The following is a 15,556-nucleotide window of genomic DNA, read 5'->3' as shown; positions in this document are numbered from 1 at the left end:
TGCCACATACATAAATCCAAGTTGTGCCACCACACCTGCCATAAGCAAAGGATGCTCTTAATTAAGGGTCTGACCCCAAGTCAAATGCTACCTAGTTTCTGCCCCCAGAATCTTCAGAATAAGCACTCTTGTCTCCTTTGCCTTCCTGCATCTTAATTCTAAGATATCTCTCTCTTCTTTATTATAATAAAAGTAGAAGCAGATTCAAGGAAATTGAGTCATTGCTAAGTCACATGGCTTGAATCCAATCTTTTTGTTCCAGACTGTCTATGTACCCTGCCTTCCTCATGACACTTCATAGTGCAAGGATGGCAAAACACTAAGATATCAAGCAGATCAAATTCTGGTTGCAGAAACAAGACGCATCTCCAGACAACACAGTAAAAACATCATATCAGGGATTGAGACAAATTGGTGCTGCTAGAGTTCAAAGAGAGAAAGGATCCCTAGGAGCTAGGAAAAGATGAACAGAGAGAACCTTTACAAATAGGTAAAAGCTGAATAAACAAAGACAGAGAGGAAATCCTCAATCCTACATACTCCAAATGCAGCTCTCGTTCTAACAAGGACAACATATCAAATTAAATGAGCAGTGCTTTCTACTGAACCCTCCTCCCAAGTAACAGGACAGCCTCCACTGAGATGTGCTATGGTCTCTACCCATGCTCCCCAAGTCAGCACCTCAACCTGGGTGCTATTATCTTTGTCACCAGCCCTTAACTTTTTGAGTCATAAAGCTTCCTTTTTTTTTTTTTTTTTGTTTTTTGTTTTTTAAATCTTATTACTACCTAAGTTTCAGAATTTGGAAAGAATATTTCTTATTAAGATGAACCTAGATATACAAATACGTTGGTCTTACTGGCATGAATCAAATTTTAAAAGAAAATGCACAGTGCCTTACAATTCTAGAGTGGAAAGATTTATAAGATCATCTATCAATTGTTCTCAGACTTCAGTGTGCTTAAGACTCAACTAGGGTGCTTATTTAAAATGCAGGTTTCTGGGGCCCAATCCAGTGTTTCTGATTCAATAGGTCCTAAATATATTAACTTGCTAGAGATTTAAAATTTTGAATACTAAAATTACAGTTCTTCACTTCAGAGTTTTAGGATTATATATACAGCACATTTATGAACTTTATGCTTTTCTGCTATACCTACTGGGTGTGCAATTGCTGGGTGACAGTGAACTCTTCACTAACTGCTACTCTAGGTCTGTTCTACAGACAAAGGGCAAAGAGGAAAAATCACTTTGCTTCCAGTGACACACCAGTAAGAACTTGTATAGAGACTGAAAACTACATCTCTTAGATTTCTTATATCAGAAATTGATATAACACCAATCACCTGTGGTTACCTACCCTGTAAAGTTAAGTTCAAACTAAGGAAAAGGAGACTCAGACTTACAGGAGAAAGACATTTCCTTTCTTTTTGAAACACAAGACAGTTTAAGGGAGGGGAAGTGCCCACTTAAGGTTTCCCCAGTCAGATTTTAACCAATTATATGTTTTGTAAATTTATCTGTTCAGGGAAGCACACTGTTTAAAAACACTCCTTGAAAGGAAGAATTCTGTCTTTTGTCTAACCAGCTTTCCACGGTTTGGGTTGGGCAAACAGTGTTACTTCAAGAATGTTCCTGTAAGTTTCTGGATTTAGGAAGAGAAAAAGTTCAGAGCCAAGAGGTTAACGTTGGGGGGAAACTCAAAGAACAGATCTATTCCTCCCCTCTCCTTCATGCCCAAGGACCCTGGTCTGAGCACAGAGGGAGGACAAATAGATCTGTTCTTTGAGGTTTCCATGACTTAAAATCTGCATCTTCCCAGCCCCATGACCTGCAACTGCAGGACCCTTTCCAGATAGGAGTTTAAGAAGAACTGGTTTGTGTGATGATCAAGACATGGGAGGGGCTCAGCACCTGTACCTCAGCAGCTAAGGTGTCAGCCACCCAGCCGGTGCCTACCAAACAACAATGACAACTACAACAACAAAAAAATACCCAGGCGTTGCGGCAGGTGCCTATAGTCCCAACTACTTGGGAGGCTGAGGTAAGAGAATCGCTTAAGCCCAAGACTTTGAAGTTGCCTTGAGCTGTGACGCCACAGCACTCTACCAAGGACAACACAATGAGACTCTGTTTGGAAAAAAAAAGACATGGGAAGATTTATCTGATATAGTGCTACTCCTCCTCACACATAACCCCACACACACACAAAATTAACCTCTTGGCTCCTGGATCAAAGGAACTCTGAATTTCTTCTCTTCCTAAATTCAGCAACTTATAGGAACATTCACCTACCGGTAACAAACTGCATGTTTGCGAAAAATACCTGTGTGGCTAGTAGGGCCAAGAGGCAGCTTCCCAGGTCATTATGCGCCTGAGGAGCACTCAGAAACTGCAACTACTCACTTTGTCGCTCCTCCACCGCCCTCATCATTGTCTGAAGATGATGACGTAGAAGAGCCAGGGAAGTAGGCAGAATCCACGTGATTGGGGCTGCTGCTCTGGGCTGGGTTGATGGGCGAGGACCGCTCATACAGTGGTGTGTGTTTCCCTTCATGAGGAATGTTGCTGTAGTTGTTCTGCTCCGTCAGATTCTTCCCACTCGTGTCCAAAGTAAGAGCTGGCTCAGCGAGGCTGTATGGGTATGGACCCTGGCCCGGGGCACCCCCTGGGCTGGGCACCTGTGGGGCCTGAAACAAAGAGCACGGGTCACATTCATGCTGCAGGCAGGACATGACTCAAGTCTATGTTGATTTTTTTTCAGGTTAATTTTTTTAAGGTAAAAAACACTGTTATCTATTTCCCATATCAATTCAAGAGTTTAAAAAATTATTTTAGTATTCATTAAAACTTAATGAGTGGGCCATATCTGAGGCCCACCACCCCACCCACATAGAGAACCTCTTACCACGGGCTTTGCTTGCAGAGAGGTTTGTGGAATGTTGAGCATCTGAGGAGGAACGTGCGGTGGCACCATCCCAGGCATTCCAAACGGACCAGGTCTGGCTGTTCATCAACACAGGAAGAAAATTATAAAAATCACTGAACAGGATACCATTTCCCCAGGACATCTTGGGGCTGGCCTATAGGTCCTCAGACACTGACACCACCATCAGTCCCACTTCTGAGAAATCTTTAGTGGTTAACATTAATACTTAATTTTATAATGATCAATTTTCTACACTAAGGCTAGAATTTTAACTTTCTAGATTTTTCAGTGAACTTTTGACAGTGTTTTTCTTTTGTGCATTTCCTGAATGCCCTCATCTGTCCCTCTGTGTTTAACCTGATGAGCGATCTCTGTAACTCAGTCTCTGCTCACTACTGCTCCTAACCTGAGAACTCAGCAAAACCAGAAGTCCTGGCAGGCATGAAAGAAACAGAAAAGGGACAGAGTAGTCTCTTACATTTGTAAAGCAAGAGAAATATTTTTCTATTTAAACTATTTCACAACTAAAATTAGGTTCTTAGCTAATTATAAAGTTTTAAATATAAAAACTAAAGTATGATAGTCGCTGCCTATAATTTTGGGTTGTTTTTAATTGTCAAGCAAAATTATTATTAGGTTACACATTTTAGCATGCATTATAGGATCAGTAACTTAGAATTCTGTGTTCTCTTAAAACATGACTTCATAAATCTGTTCTGATAGTACATTGGTATGTGTGCTAGTCACTACTCCCATGAAAGTAAGTAATTCCATTTGGGGACAGAAAGCCATGTAGAGGAAAGGCTGAAGAATGACATTAAAATGAGGAGAAAGGCTAACCTAAAGCAATGACACAAGGTAGGGCCTGAAGCCTCTGCACTTCCACAGTTTGGTTGGCCTCAGAGGTCTAAGGAAAGGGAGAAAGCTCAGGAACCACCATGTATGTGGTTCCTGAGCTCCAACTGGAATTGGAGGAACCATGTATGTGGTTCCTAAGCTCCAATTTCCTTCTTTAAGCAGTAGGGGTGCTTCTCCAACCTCTGAATCTGGACATTAGGCAAGAGGAACTCAACCCACAAACCACCACCTCTCATACTATCTATTTGTCAAAATAAGCTAAATACATAAAAATTCCCCCAAGCCTTCTCTCTCATTCTCTGAAAACAAACTTTCATGCTGAACTCACTAAGACAGTTCAAGCATAATAAACCAAGGGTGCAAACACTGTCCTGGTCTCTGGCCTCCTGAAAGCAAAGGCACAGCCCAGAGGCTAACAGTATAACACAGATCATTGCCCATTCCTTCTGTCCCAGATGAAGATCCACAAACCTGAAAAGCTACGATTTATCTGAAGTTCCTAACTCCAAGCCCTCAGCTCTCAGGCTCTGAAATACTACAGGCTTTTGATTCTGGTTTTCACTAAAAAAAAAAAAAAAAAAAACTTGGCACAACTTCCACCTTTGTACTGAACAAATAAAACTGCAGTACAAGTAGCTGGGAACACTGAGACTGACGTGTGTGCTCACAGGCACACTCACATCACACACACACACATGAACACACAAGGATATGTTCTTGACTGAACAAGTCAACTATATCCATGCCTCTGAAGGGTATGCACACAGCGTGCTCTCTCACACACACACCCCCACATAAGCATGCACACAAGGTGGTGTTTCCAATCAAATAATACGCCTACTAGATCTGCAACTGTGAGATAAAAGTTGCCAGAATTGTTAAAGATCTGTTCTCAAGTGATTCTGAATTATAGCTAGATGTGGACCAAGGAATACTATAAAATCCATTCAGGCACTAATATTATTATTTAAATCACTGTAAAAGGTCTAGCTTACAATGTTTTATGGCTGGCCTTCCATACCTAACTTTTGAATAATTAAAATAAAAGGCTGGGCTCATCAATTATGTGGCAACAGCATTCAAGTAAATATGCTCATTTTTGTTTCATTCTATTTTTGGCCTTTATATGTTAAAAAAACTTTGTGGAAGGCTTAGTGCCTGTAGCTCAAGCTGGTAAAGCGCCAGACACATACACGAGAGCTGCAGGTTCAAATCCAGCCTGGGCCCACCAAACAACGACAGCTACAACCAAAAAATGGCCAGGCGTGTGGCGGGCGCCTGTAGTCCCAGCTACTTGGGAGGCTGAGGCAAGAGAATCACTTGAGCCCAGGAGTTGGAGGTTGCTGTGAGCTATGATGCCACAGCACTCTACCCAGGGCAACAGCTTGAGGCTCTGTCTCAAAAGGAAAAAAAAAAAAAAACTTTGTGGAAAATACAAGTTTTCTTTCATAAACCAAAGAATTCGAAGGAAAAAAAATAATCGCTAAAAACACATTTCAAACATTCACCTCAAACCTTCGTAAATCCACAGAGCAAGTCACTATTCTATTATAACTTAGTCCAGTAAGTGAATTAACTTATCTATATTTTTCTGAAGGCTGCAGAAATGCCTAATAATGCAGGGCCTGCTCTGCAGACTAGAGGCCTTCTTCTAAATCAGTTCTTGTTCTTTATGCCCAAGTGCAGCTGAGCAGAACCACTGTCTGTCTTTTCTACAAGACCATCTTTCTCAAAAGAGGCACTGGGCTTACAGATAGAGATCAACACCACTAGTTCCTAATTCTCTTACTTTGACAAACACTATTAGAGAGGTAGGTTTTTGTTAGAAAAGTATGCAGATTCAAGGCAAAAAAAGATTGGAGGAAAAAATGCAGAAAAATGTTTAATTACTATACCAAAAAAAATCTACAATTTTAAAATATTATTAAAATCACAGTAGAACCTCTATAAATTGACTGCCCAAGGGACTGTAACAAACTGGTCAACAGAGGTTGTCAACATAAAGAACTAGGCCCACTGTACTGATACATACATGTAATACATGTCTGTTCTATGAAAATGAGGTCAACTTAAGGAGGGGGTCAATACAGGGAGGTGGTCAACTATGGAGGTTGTACTGTATTAATAACTTCTTTAAGAATGAAGAAAAATGAAACATGCTTTGCAGTCCCTGAGCTATGCTGTGTTGATCTTTTACCCCAGTATATAAGAAATGCTGTTGAGTTACCTACTTCCCTGACTCACCTACACCTAATGAAGCTGTCTAGCTTTTACTCCAAATTAAAGTAAGATAATTTTTTTAAAGGAACGTTAAACTAGAACATCTACTTAGAACCAGTCAGCCTCACTCTTGTCCCTTTCTCAGCCCAACCTAACAAATGCTCATCTAGTGCTCCATATATTATTGCTAAGATCTTACATTAAACAAAAGAAAAAAATAGTACTTTATAAAAAAAATTCTGTAATATACAAAGGTATTGGTATACACTTTTATAGTGTCAACCCAAAAATACAGCCTTGAAAATTTTTTTTTTTTTTTGTAGAGACTGAGTCTCACTTTATGGCCCTCGGTAGAGTGCCATGGCCTCACACAGCTCACAGCAACCTCCAACTCCTGGGCTTAAGAGATTCTCTTGCCTCAGCCTCCCGAGTAGCTGGGACTATAGGCGCTCACCACAACGCCCGGCTATTTTTTGGTTGCAGTTTGGCCAGGGCCGGGTTTGAACCCGCCACCCTCCGTATATGGGGCCGGCGCCTTACCAACTGAGCCACAGGCGCCGCCCAGCCTTGAAAATTTTTATTAGAAGATTAAGTAAATCAATATAATCCCTACCACCACCATTACTTTTTTTTTTTTTTTTTTTTTTCAAGACAGAGCCTCAAGCTCTTGCCCTGGGTAGAGTGCCATGGCATCACAGCTCATAGCAACCTCCAACCTCTAACTCCTGGGCTCAAGCGATTCTCCTGCCTCTGCCTCCCAAGTAGCTGGGACTACAGGCACCCGCCACAAGGCCCAGCTATTTTTTTGGTTGCAGCCGTCATTGTTGTTTGGCGGGCCAGGGCTGGATTCGAACCTACCAGCTCAGGTGTATGTGGCTGGCACCTTAGCCGTTTGAGCCACAGGCGCTGAGCCACCATCATTACTTTTTAATGCTTGCCCCCAAAAAGGCAAAATTTTCCAATGATTTTAAACATGATTACATGGATTCATTTACTGAATGTCAATATTCTATACAACACGCAAAGTTAATGGAAGGAAACTTTCATGTAATCTGTTCCTATTAAACTACAGAGGGATTTCCATAAAGGCAGGGAAGGGTCCTTGAGCGCAGTGGAAAGATAAGGGGACAGTCTGTCTGTCCTGCAGGAAGAGGAGGCCTAATGGAGCAAGTCAGGCAGGCTGAGGGGGCCTTAGACCAGGTACAAGGTCAGTGCCCAAGAGGCAGAGGGCTGAACACCAATTCCCAGGAGCTAACAGCCAAGACTGACATAAGCCTAAAGCCTGTGGCACTGGCAAGATCCCATGGGAAGAGGCACAGGCCAGCAGCCAAGAGAAAAAGCCTGGTGGCAGAAGGGTGCAAAACCTGAAAAAATTAGCTTGAAGAAGGCTCACTATAAGGACCATAAAAAGTAAGATTATGAACTAAGTGATTGAGCACATTTTGTGTGGCTCCTGAAAGAGCTGGCAACAACAGAAAAACTTAAATGAGGAAAGCCTATTTCAAGTCAATATAAACAAGAACTTTCTAAGAACTAAAGCAGCTCAACAATAAAAAGGATTGTTTTACCAACTGCTTCACTGGTGACACAAGAACAGTGTGTCACCAGTGAATTGGGTTGGTACTTACATTAAGCACACTTCGCTATCTAAATCGTTTTTATCCCTAAATGTGGATACACAGAGTAAACAACAACGGGTATAGCATCATTCAAATCACTTGGTGCCTGAGTCTTAAGTGGCACATTTTATCTAAATGTGTTCAATTCCCTGGTTCAATTAATCAGCATTTGAACCGCAAAAAAGTATTTGTAGTGACTGAGGAAAGTTCAAGAAAGCAAAAAAAAGGAATAATAAATCTCATGTGGCCATCCCTAAGTGGTTTTATAAGTTTATGATAAAACAAGACAAATTACTTTCTGTCCACCCATGGATTTTAGAAAAGCACAACCTAAAAGAAAATGTTAACAGGCCTTTATTTTGAAGTCACTGGTAAGCTGAACTGAGGCAAACTTATGTGAAGTGACAGGGCAATTGCACAGGCATACTATTAAGTGCAAAGAGGCACGTCATCAAGCAGCCTCCCAGCCTCCCACCACCACCAGCCCTGAAAATGTCCTGTTCCTGTTGCTGGCTGACACACTCCTCTGCAGGAGGTGCCAGCCCTTAGGGAGTTCAGTGTCAACAGTCATATCACCTCTTTCACTTTTACTTTTTTCCTAGAGAACCTTCATCTATACTTTGGCCCTTCTACTAAGATAACTCTGTTGTCTCAGGTACACTATGGATTTCTCATAAAAACTATACCCCTGCCTCAATTCCTCAAGCTCCAGAGAGCCTGCTTTGGGCTCAAGTCAGACTTCAGGGTCCTAACCATGTCAGCATAAGATCCATCACCATGTGGTTAACATTCTTTACATACTATCTCATTTTCATTGTCAATTTATTTTTATTTTTATTATTGTTTCAGATTAATTGAGGGTACAAGAATTAGGTTACAATGTTTGCATTTGTCAGATAGAGTCCTTCTTATAATTGTGTCCCACCTCCAAGAGGTGTGCCATATACCCTAACATTGTGCCCATTAAGTAGGAGCACACCCATTCCTCTCCTCTCCCTGCTCCCTCATTTCCCTGCCCCCACCTTGAATTGATTTGAGTTTTTCTCTTATACGGGCATGTATTAGATCGTCTACTGGTTTCATGTTAGTATTGAGTACACTGGATTCTTGCTTCTCCATTCTTGTGATTCTTTACTAAGAAGAATGTGTTCCAACTGCAACCAGGTTAATATAAAAGATGTAAAGTCTCCATCTTTTTTAATAATGTTTGTTAATCCATTCCTCGGTTGTTGGGCATTTAAGTTGTTTCCACAGTTTGGTGACTGTAAATTGAGCAGCAATGAACAATCTAGTGTAAATGTCTTTATAATAAAATTATATTTTTTCTTCTGGGTAGATGCCCAGTAGTGGGTTTGTGGGATCAAATGAGGATTTGAGGATTCTCCATATTTCCTTCCAAAGAGGTTGTATTAGTTTGCAGTCCCAAGAGTAAAATATTTGCTACTCTTTTCCTCAGATTCTGGGGGTATGCTTTATATACTATACAGATATAGTTGTATTTTCAAAATAATTGTTAGCACATTCTATAAAGCACCGGGCTAAGGGGCTGTGGTGACATAGGCTGTCTAGCCTACAGACAACAGTCAAGGGGAACACCAGCACGTCCAAGCTTCATGCAGCACAAGGGCTCTTCTCCATCATTAGGAACATGCCCTCCATGCTCCCAATAGTGAGAACCCAGAACTACCACGCCAGAATAACTCCCATTTCTCCCTCAGCTTTGCCACAGTGATTTTCTTGACATGAATTCCCTTTCCTGAGCAGGCTGACCTGAGAGCTAGAGTCAGGAGTGTCCACTCTTTCTTGAGTTTGCATCTTCCCAAGAACCCAACAGTTGCTACCCCAGAGGGTCTCTCTTTGCTGGTCATTTTGTAGCATCTGTTCTTTGCTTAGTGATTAGCACCTATTTCAATATGGTCCTCTTAACAAATTTCTGTCCTCATGCGAAGGAACAGTCAGTCTTGCTATCTACATATCTGTCCTTGGTCTGCTCCCTCTGTGATCACCCAATACTGCTTAGGATAGGCCAGACTTTCTAGAGGCCAGGCATTAGGATACTACCTGCTATGAGAGCAGGTGCTTCCCTGCCCCTATAGTGAAACCACCACCTGTGCACCAGAACTACCCCATGTGCACTTCAGCCTCCCCATCTTATTAGTCATCATCCTCATAAGTTAAACCTGTTTAATTCTTCCTCCCATTTCAAATGCCACCCCTTTTGGAAATGACCACAGGTAGGTTTAGACGACCAACACTTGCCACCTATGCGCCCTCCCCTCTTCTATGTCTTTCAGTACTGAAGATGGTGGAAAGTTTAAAAACTATTTTTTCTTGGGATTCCTTACCCTTTGTAGAGGGCCAACCAAATGCACCTGCACAAGGTTTAGGAAGCCTTCCCTTTATAGTTCTGCTAACATTTCTCTAAATAGGCAGCATCCTCATCCTGCTCAACCTCTCAGCAGAACTCAGTACTATCAGTAACAGCAATCAGAGCATCTCTAGTCCCACTGCACCATACCACTCCTCCTGCTCTTCCTCAACCTGGCCCAAGAGGCACTGTCTCCAGCCTTCTTAGCTCACCACACCCATTACCATGACTCTCCCCAACCTCACACATCAACCAACTAAGCCCCAACCCAGGACTTGGCGTTGGCTCCTCACTGTGCTTCAATTTGTACATTCAACTATTTCACATCTCCATGCCTAGATCCTGGAAGGAGCCTCAAAAACTTGTGTCTGAAATGAGGGGCCAGGTGTGGTGGCTCACACCTATAATCCCAGCACTCTGAGAGGCCCAGGTGGGTGGACTGCTTGAGCTCAGGAGTTAAGACCAGCCTGAGCAAGAGCAAGACCCTGTCTCTAAAAATAGCCAGGCATTGTTGAGGACACCTGTAGTCCCAGCTACTCAGGAGGCTGAGGGAAAAGAACTGCTTGAGCCCAAGAGTTTGAGGTTGCTGTAAGCTATGATGCCATGGAACTCAACCCCAGGGCAACTTGAGTAAGACTCTTGCAAAAAGAAATATATATATATATTTTGTCTGAAACCCTCCTTACAAACCTGCCTCTCCTCCAATCATCTCTATCTCACTAATGGTGTCATCATCTGAGATGCTCAAGTCAAAAATATGGGAGCCATTTCCCCTGAATCTTTTATTAACTAAGCTTCCATGTATACACATCAATACCTGCTCATTCTACCTCCCCCAAACCTGTAAATCTACCTAGTACTCTACCTCCCACTATAGAGAGCTTAGCCCGATGGTCACAACCATGTCTTGCCCTACTACTACTGGGAGAGCTTCCTACCCCACCTCCCTTTATTCACCTCCAACCCCTCTGCAATACTGTGGCCCCAGCCAATGAAATGCACACCTGTGCACACCATTCCCCTGATTAAATCTCTTTAATAAGGCTATTTCCTTTATCTGGAAAAAGTGGGGGGAGATAAGAGTGAAAAGTTAAGATGGTGAGACATTAGACTTCTCCTTGAGATCATGAGCTAGACAAGAACAGTCATCATCATAATATCTCTTATTAAATACTGCACTTTGAATCACAGCCAGTTCAGTAGATGATGAGGGTGAAAAAGGAAGATACTGAACTACAGATGATATAATCACCCCCCAAATAGACAAATCGATTATGAAAATTAATAAGAATTGAGCAAAGAAAATTAACTTACAAAAACAGTTTGCATGCTATACATAAACAGTTAGAAAATACAATTTAAGAAAATGTGAACTTGAAAATAGCACCCTAAAGCATGGTGCCCACAGCACAATGGTTATGTCACCAGCCATATACACCAAGAGTGGCGGGTTTGAACCTGGCCTGGGCCAGCTACACACATAACAGCTGGGCGTTGTGACGAGTGCCTGTAGTCCTAGCTACTTGGGAGGCTGAGGCAAAAGGATCGCTTAAGCCCAAGAGTTTGAGGTTGCTGTGAACTGTGACGCCACAGCACTCTACCGAGGGCAACATAGTGAGACTGTCTCAAAAAAGAAAATAGCACCCTAAAACAAAATACTAATGTTTAGTAATATATCTAACAAAAGATCTATTAAATCTTTATAAAGAAAATTAAAGTTTACTGAAAGACATTCAAGACAAATCAATAGAGAAATACAACATTTTCTTGAGTACATTCAACATTAAAGATATTTTTCTCTCCAGACTGATCTATAGAGTCAATAAAATTCTAACCAAAATCTCCAGGATCACAAAATGTATGTAAAAGTGAAAAGGATCAAAAATAGCTTTGATCACTTACAGAAATACAGGGTGGCCATAAAGTTCATGAGTAACTATCTTAAATTGCCCACGAACTTTATGGCCACATTGTATAATGTGGGCAGATATGCTCCAACCAGATAGCAAGTATTACAGGCTATGGTAATTGGGATGGTGTAATAATGGCATTAGGATAATCAGAAATTCAATAGAACTAAGCCCAGAAACAAACCCATCTATACAGAGACTTGACTTTTGACAGAATGGGATAGCCTATTCAATAAACAACGCTAAGACAACAAGTAACCAACATGTGTAAACAAGAACCTGAATTCTTGGCTCAGTGCCTATAGCTCAAGCGGCTAAGGCGCCAAGCCACATACACCAGAGCTGGCAGGTTCAAATCCAGCCTGGGCCTGCCAAACAACAATGACAACTACAAATAAAAAAATAGCTGGGAACTGTGGTGGGCACTTGTAGTCCCAGCTACTTGGGAAGCTGAGGCAGGAGAATCACTTGAGCCCAGGAGTTGGAGGCTGCTGTGAGCTATGACGCCATAGCACTCTACCCAGGGTGACAGCTTGAGGCTCTGTCTCAAAAAAAAAAAACAAAAAAAAACCCTGAATGCCCCTATTTGCCACATAAATAAAATTCAATGTCAGATAATTTAAAAGACAAAACCATCAATAAAACTTTTAGAAGACAAAATATGTTTATCACCTCAGAATCCTTACTTTGTATTTTCTTTTGTCCTTCTCAGGAACACTTTAAAACATATACAAGAGAAAAGGAAACTGTACAATGAGGCATGTGTATCCATCACTCACCTTCAAAATGTGTCATCTGCATTTCTACCCTTCCTTTCCCACTACTGTATTATTGTGAAGCAATCTCAGACATGTTATCACTTCTTCCACAAAAATAGTACAGGACTTCTTAACAGTATAAACAAAAAAGGGAAAAATTTATGTATTTGAATTAAAACTAAGAACTTTGATATCAAAATGCATCACAAAGGAAGAAAAATACAAACAACACTATGCAGAAAAGTTATAAATCATGCATGAGAATGATAGACCCTGAAATCACAACAAGGAAGGCTCATGTGGCACCCCAATTGTACTAGTAGTTTCTTAAAAATAAAATAAAGATATTTCTAAAACAAACAAACAAAAAAATACAAACAACAAATTGGGAGATCTTATTTGCAGCCCATATATCTGACAGAATACTAGTATCCAATATACAGAGTGGACATAAAGTTCACGTGCAAAAATAGTAAAATTGTAAACTATTTTAAATAAATTTTAAAATTCATTTAATTTAAAAATTAAAATAAATTTTAATTCTAACCCCCCAGAAAGTACTTTGTGGCTCAGTACTCCAGGACTCCTAGGGAGCAAGGTCCTCCTTCTCTGGTGTTTCTGGCCTTTTCTTCAAAGGCCTCATTTCACAACCCTTTGGACTTCTTTCTTTCCCACATCATGAAGGCAGAGGCATGCACATTCCTCATCAAAAAAAAAGCTGACACCCCTGACAGCCTTCTTTCTAAAAGTCCCTCTAAGGAGGGTTAGGTCTTTCTCTTCATGAGTAGTCTGGATTACACAGAATCTTGTTCATATGCCCTTGCATCAGGATCAGGCCCACAGGGCTGTGCTCAGAGCAGTATAGCAGAGTTCAGAACCCTGAAGTTGGCAAAGGTGAATGGCCTTATCCAAGGAGTGAAAGAAGAAATCCAGTTCTCTTTGGGGGAGGTGTCCTTACCTAAACACCCTGTTCCCCAAGCACTAGGATTGGGAGGCATGCTCCGAGGGTGGGCTTTGTTCTCTGGGGTCCCCAGAAGAGCAAAGACCAGAGCTGGCATGCCTATCACTATGAATAACCCTTAACAATGCCAAGGAGAGCAGAGCAGTCACAATCCTTCTGTTTGCCCCACCACCACCCACTTAGGGTCATCTCATGCTTCGTTTTCTCTCTGCAGAGACGGCAGATACTGGGGAAATAGAGGGATGACTTGTCAGATCCTGTTTATGTGAAGTGGGAGAGAACAAGGGCTGTCTGCAGACACTCCAACCAAGGGCTGCCAAATAAAGTGGACCTTCCCATTGTTGGATTCAATTACAATGTACTATTTGACATCAAGCACTTGTTCCCAGATCTCTAAAACCAGGAATTGTTCTAGTCAAACTGGAAATTTGTATGAGTGGGGGGAGTTAAAAATCTGTTCAGCTGTTATTAAACTGTCATTAAACTGTCATTTCTCCTGCTGAATGAATCAACACACACGTACACAAAACACTACAGAAACGCACGCAAACAACATGAACAAGCATTTGACAATGGAAAAAACACTACTGGATCATAAATACACTTAAGATTCTCAACCTCATTAATAATCAGAGAAGTGCAAACTGAAATTATTCTGGGATATAATTTCACAATCATTAAATGAAGAAAGAACATGGAACAAATTAGGAGTCCTCTTCTTATACTGGGAGAATAAACTATTGCATAATAAACTGGAGGGAAGAGCAGGACACTATCCTGAGCTGTATGGAATGCCAGTCCTGCACACACTCGACAGGATCCATAATGGCAAATAGCTAGAAACAGCCCAATTTTCCTTCAACAACAGATAAGTATATATTAATACAATGCTCCACAAAATAAAAATGGACTATATCATTGTTCATTGGTGAATCTAATAATATAACACTGAGTTAAAAAGACAAGTCAGAAGAATATTTGCTATATGATTTCACTTAATGACAAATGAAACACTTCAGTATCCAAGGATGTGGACATGATAAAGTTATACATGTCTCTAACAAACTTCCTTAACTTAAAATAGTCTAAGCGTTAGACAAAGTTTCAATTCTTTACCCTATTACATATCTAAGAATCTTTAAACTCACCTATCACCTATAAGCACCCTCCCCCAGATGTCCCATCTTTTCAGGCCAAACCCATGTACACCTTTCATATATTTATTGTAATTTTATGTGTAATTTCTATCTTCCTAAAATATGTAAAACCAAACTGTAACCCAAGCACCAAGGACCACTTGCTCAAGGCTTCTTGGGTGGGGCTCTCTGGACCATGGGGCCACATACTCAGCTCTGAATACACCTCTTTAAATTATTTTATAGAGTTTGGGTTCTTTGATGCTGACAGGTATACGGGAGACACAGCAGACATGATCTGGTCCCATAACTTCCTACCTTAACTGACGGAACAGCATTTAGCTCTTCTCCCTTCCAATGCCCTACACCCCCTGTTCCACAAGTATACATACAAGAATGAAGATAACAAATAGGGCCTAGTTCCCTCAGACCTTACATTCTTAGGAGTGGAAGAAGATGAAGAAAAGCAGTCCACTCAGTGTGCAGAGAATTAAAGGCAGATGGTGTGACTGAGAACAGCCTAATGTTAAGTCAGGATCACTAGTCAAGAAAGGCCTTGGAGAAGGATATTATAGCCTAGCTCTCACAAATCAGAATGACCCAAACAGAGCTGGTCAGGTAAAGGAGCCTGCTAGGCACAACAGCCAGTGCAAAGCTCCAAGGCAGAAGCCAGCTCAATTCATTCAAGGCAAGAAAGGTTAGTCTCATGAGTGGAGAGCAATTGGTCCAGCAGTAGGTAGGAGCTTGATTACAGGGCTTTAGCAGGGTAGTAAGATGGGAATTTATTCCAAATGTGA

The 15,556-nt window shown here is 41.3% G+C and overlaps 1 protein-coding gene across 6 annotated transcripts in view; it reads right to left on the bottom strand.

The window, feature by feature from the left end:
• The window catches only part of FAM120A (family with sequence similarity 120A), a 124,481-nt gene that overhangs the window by 57,210 nt on the left and 51,715 nt on the right, over window positions 1–15,556 (bottom strand). For all 6 annotated transcript variants that reach the window (XM_053578419.1, XM_053578403.1, XM_053578411.1 and 3 more), the window contains exons 6-7: window positions 2,909–3,006; window positions 2,407–2,690 (exon numbers count right to left, since the gene is read on the bottom strand). In XM_053578419.1, the coding sequence (XP_053434394.1) occupies window positions 2,407–2,690; window positions 2,909–3,006 (382 nt within the window). The remainder of the gene's footprint in view (window positions 1–2,406; window positions 2,691–2,908; window positions 3,007–15,556) is intronic.

The sequence above is a fragment of the Nycticebus coucang genome, chromosome 2 (genome assembly GCF_027406575.1).
Source record: "Nycticebus coucang isolate mNycCou1 chromosome 2, mNycCou1.pri, whole genome shotgun sequence".
Taxonomy (NCBI): Eukaryota; Metazoa; Chordata; class Mammalia; order Primates; family Lorisidae; genus Nycticebus; species Nycticebus coucang.
This window is presented reverse-complemented; position numbering and strand designations above follow the sequence as displayed.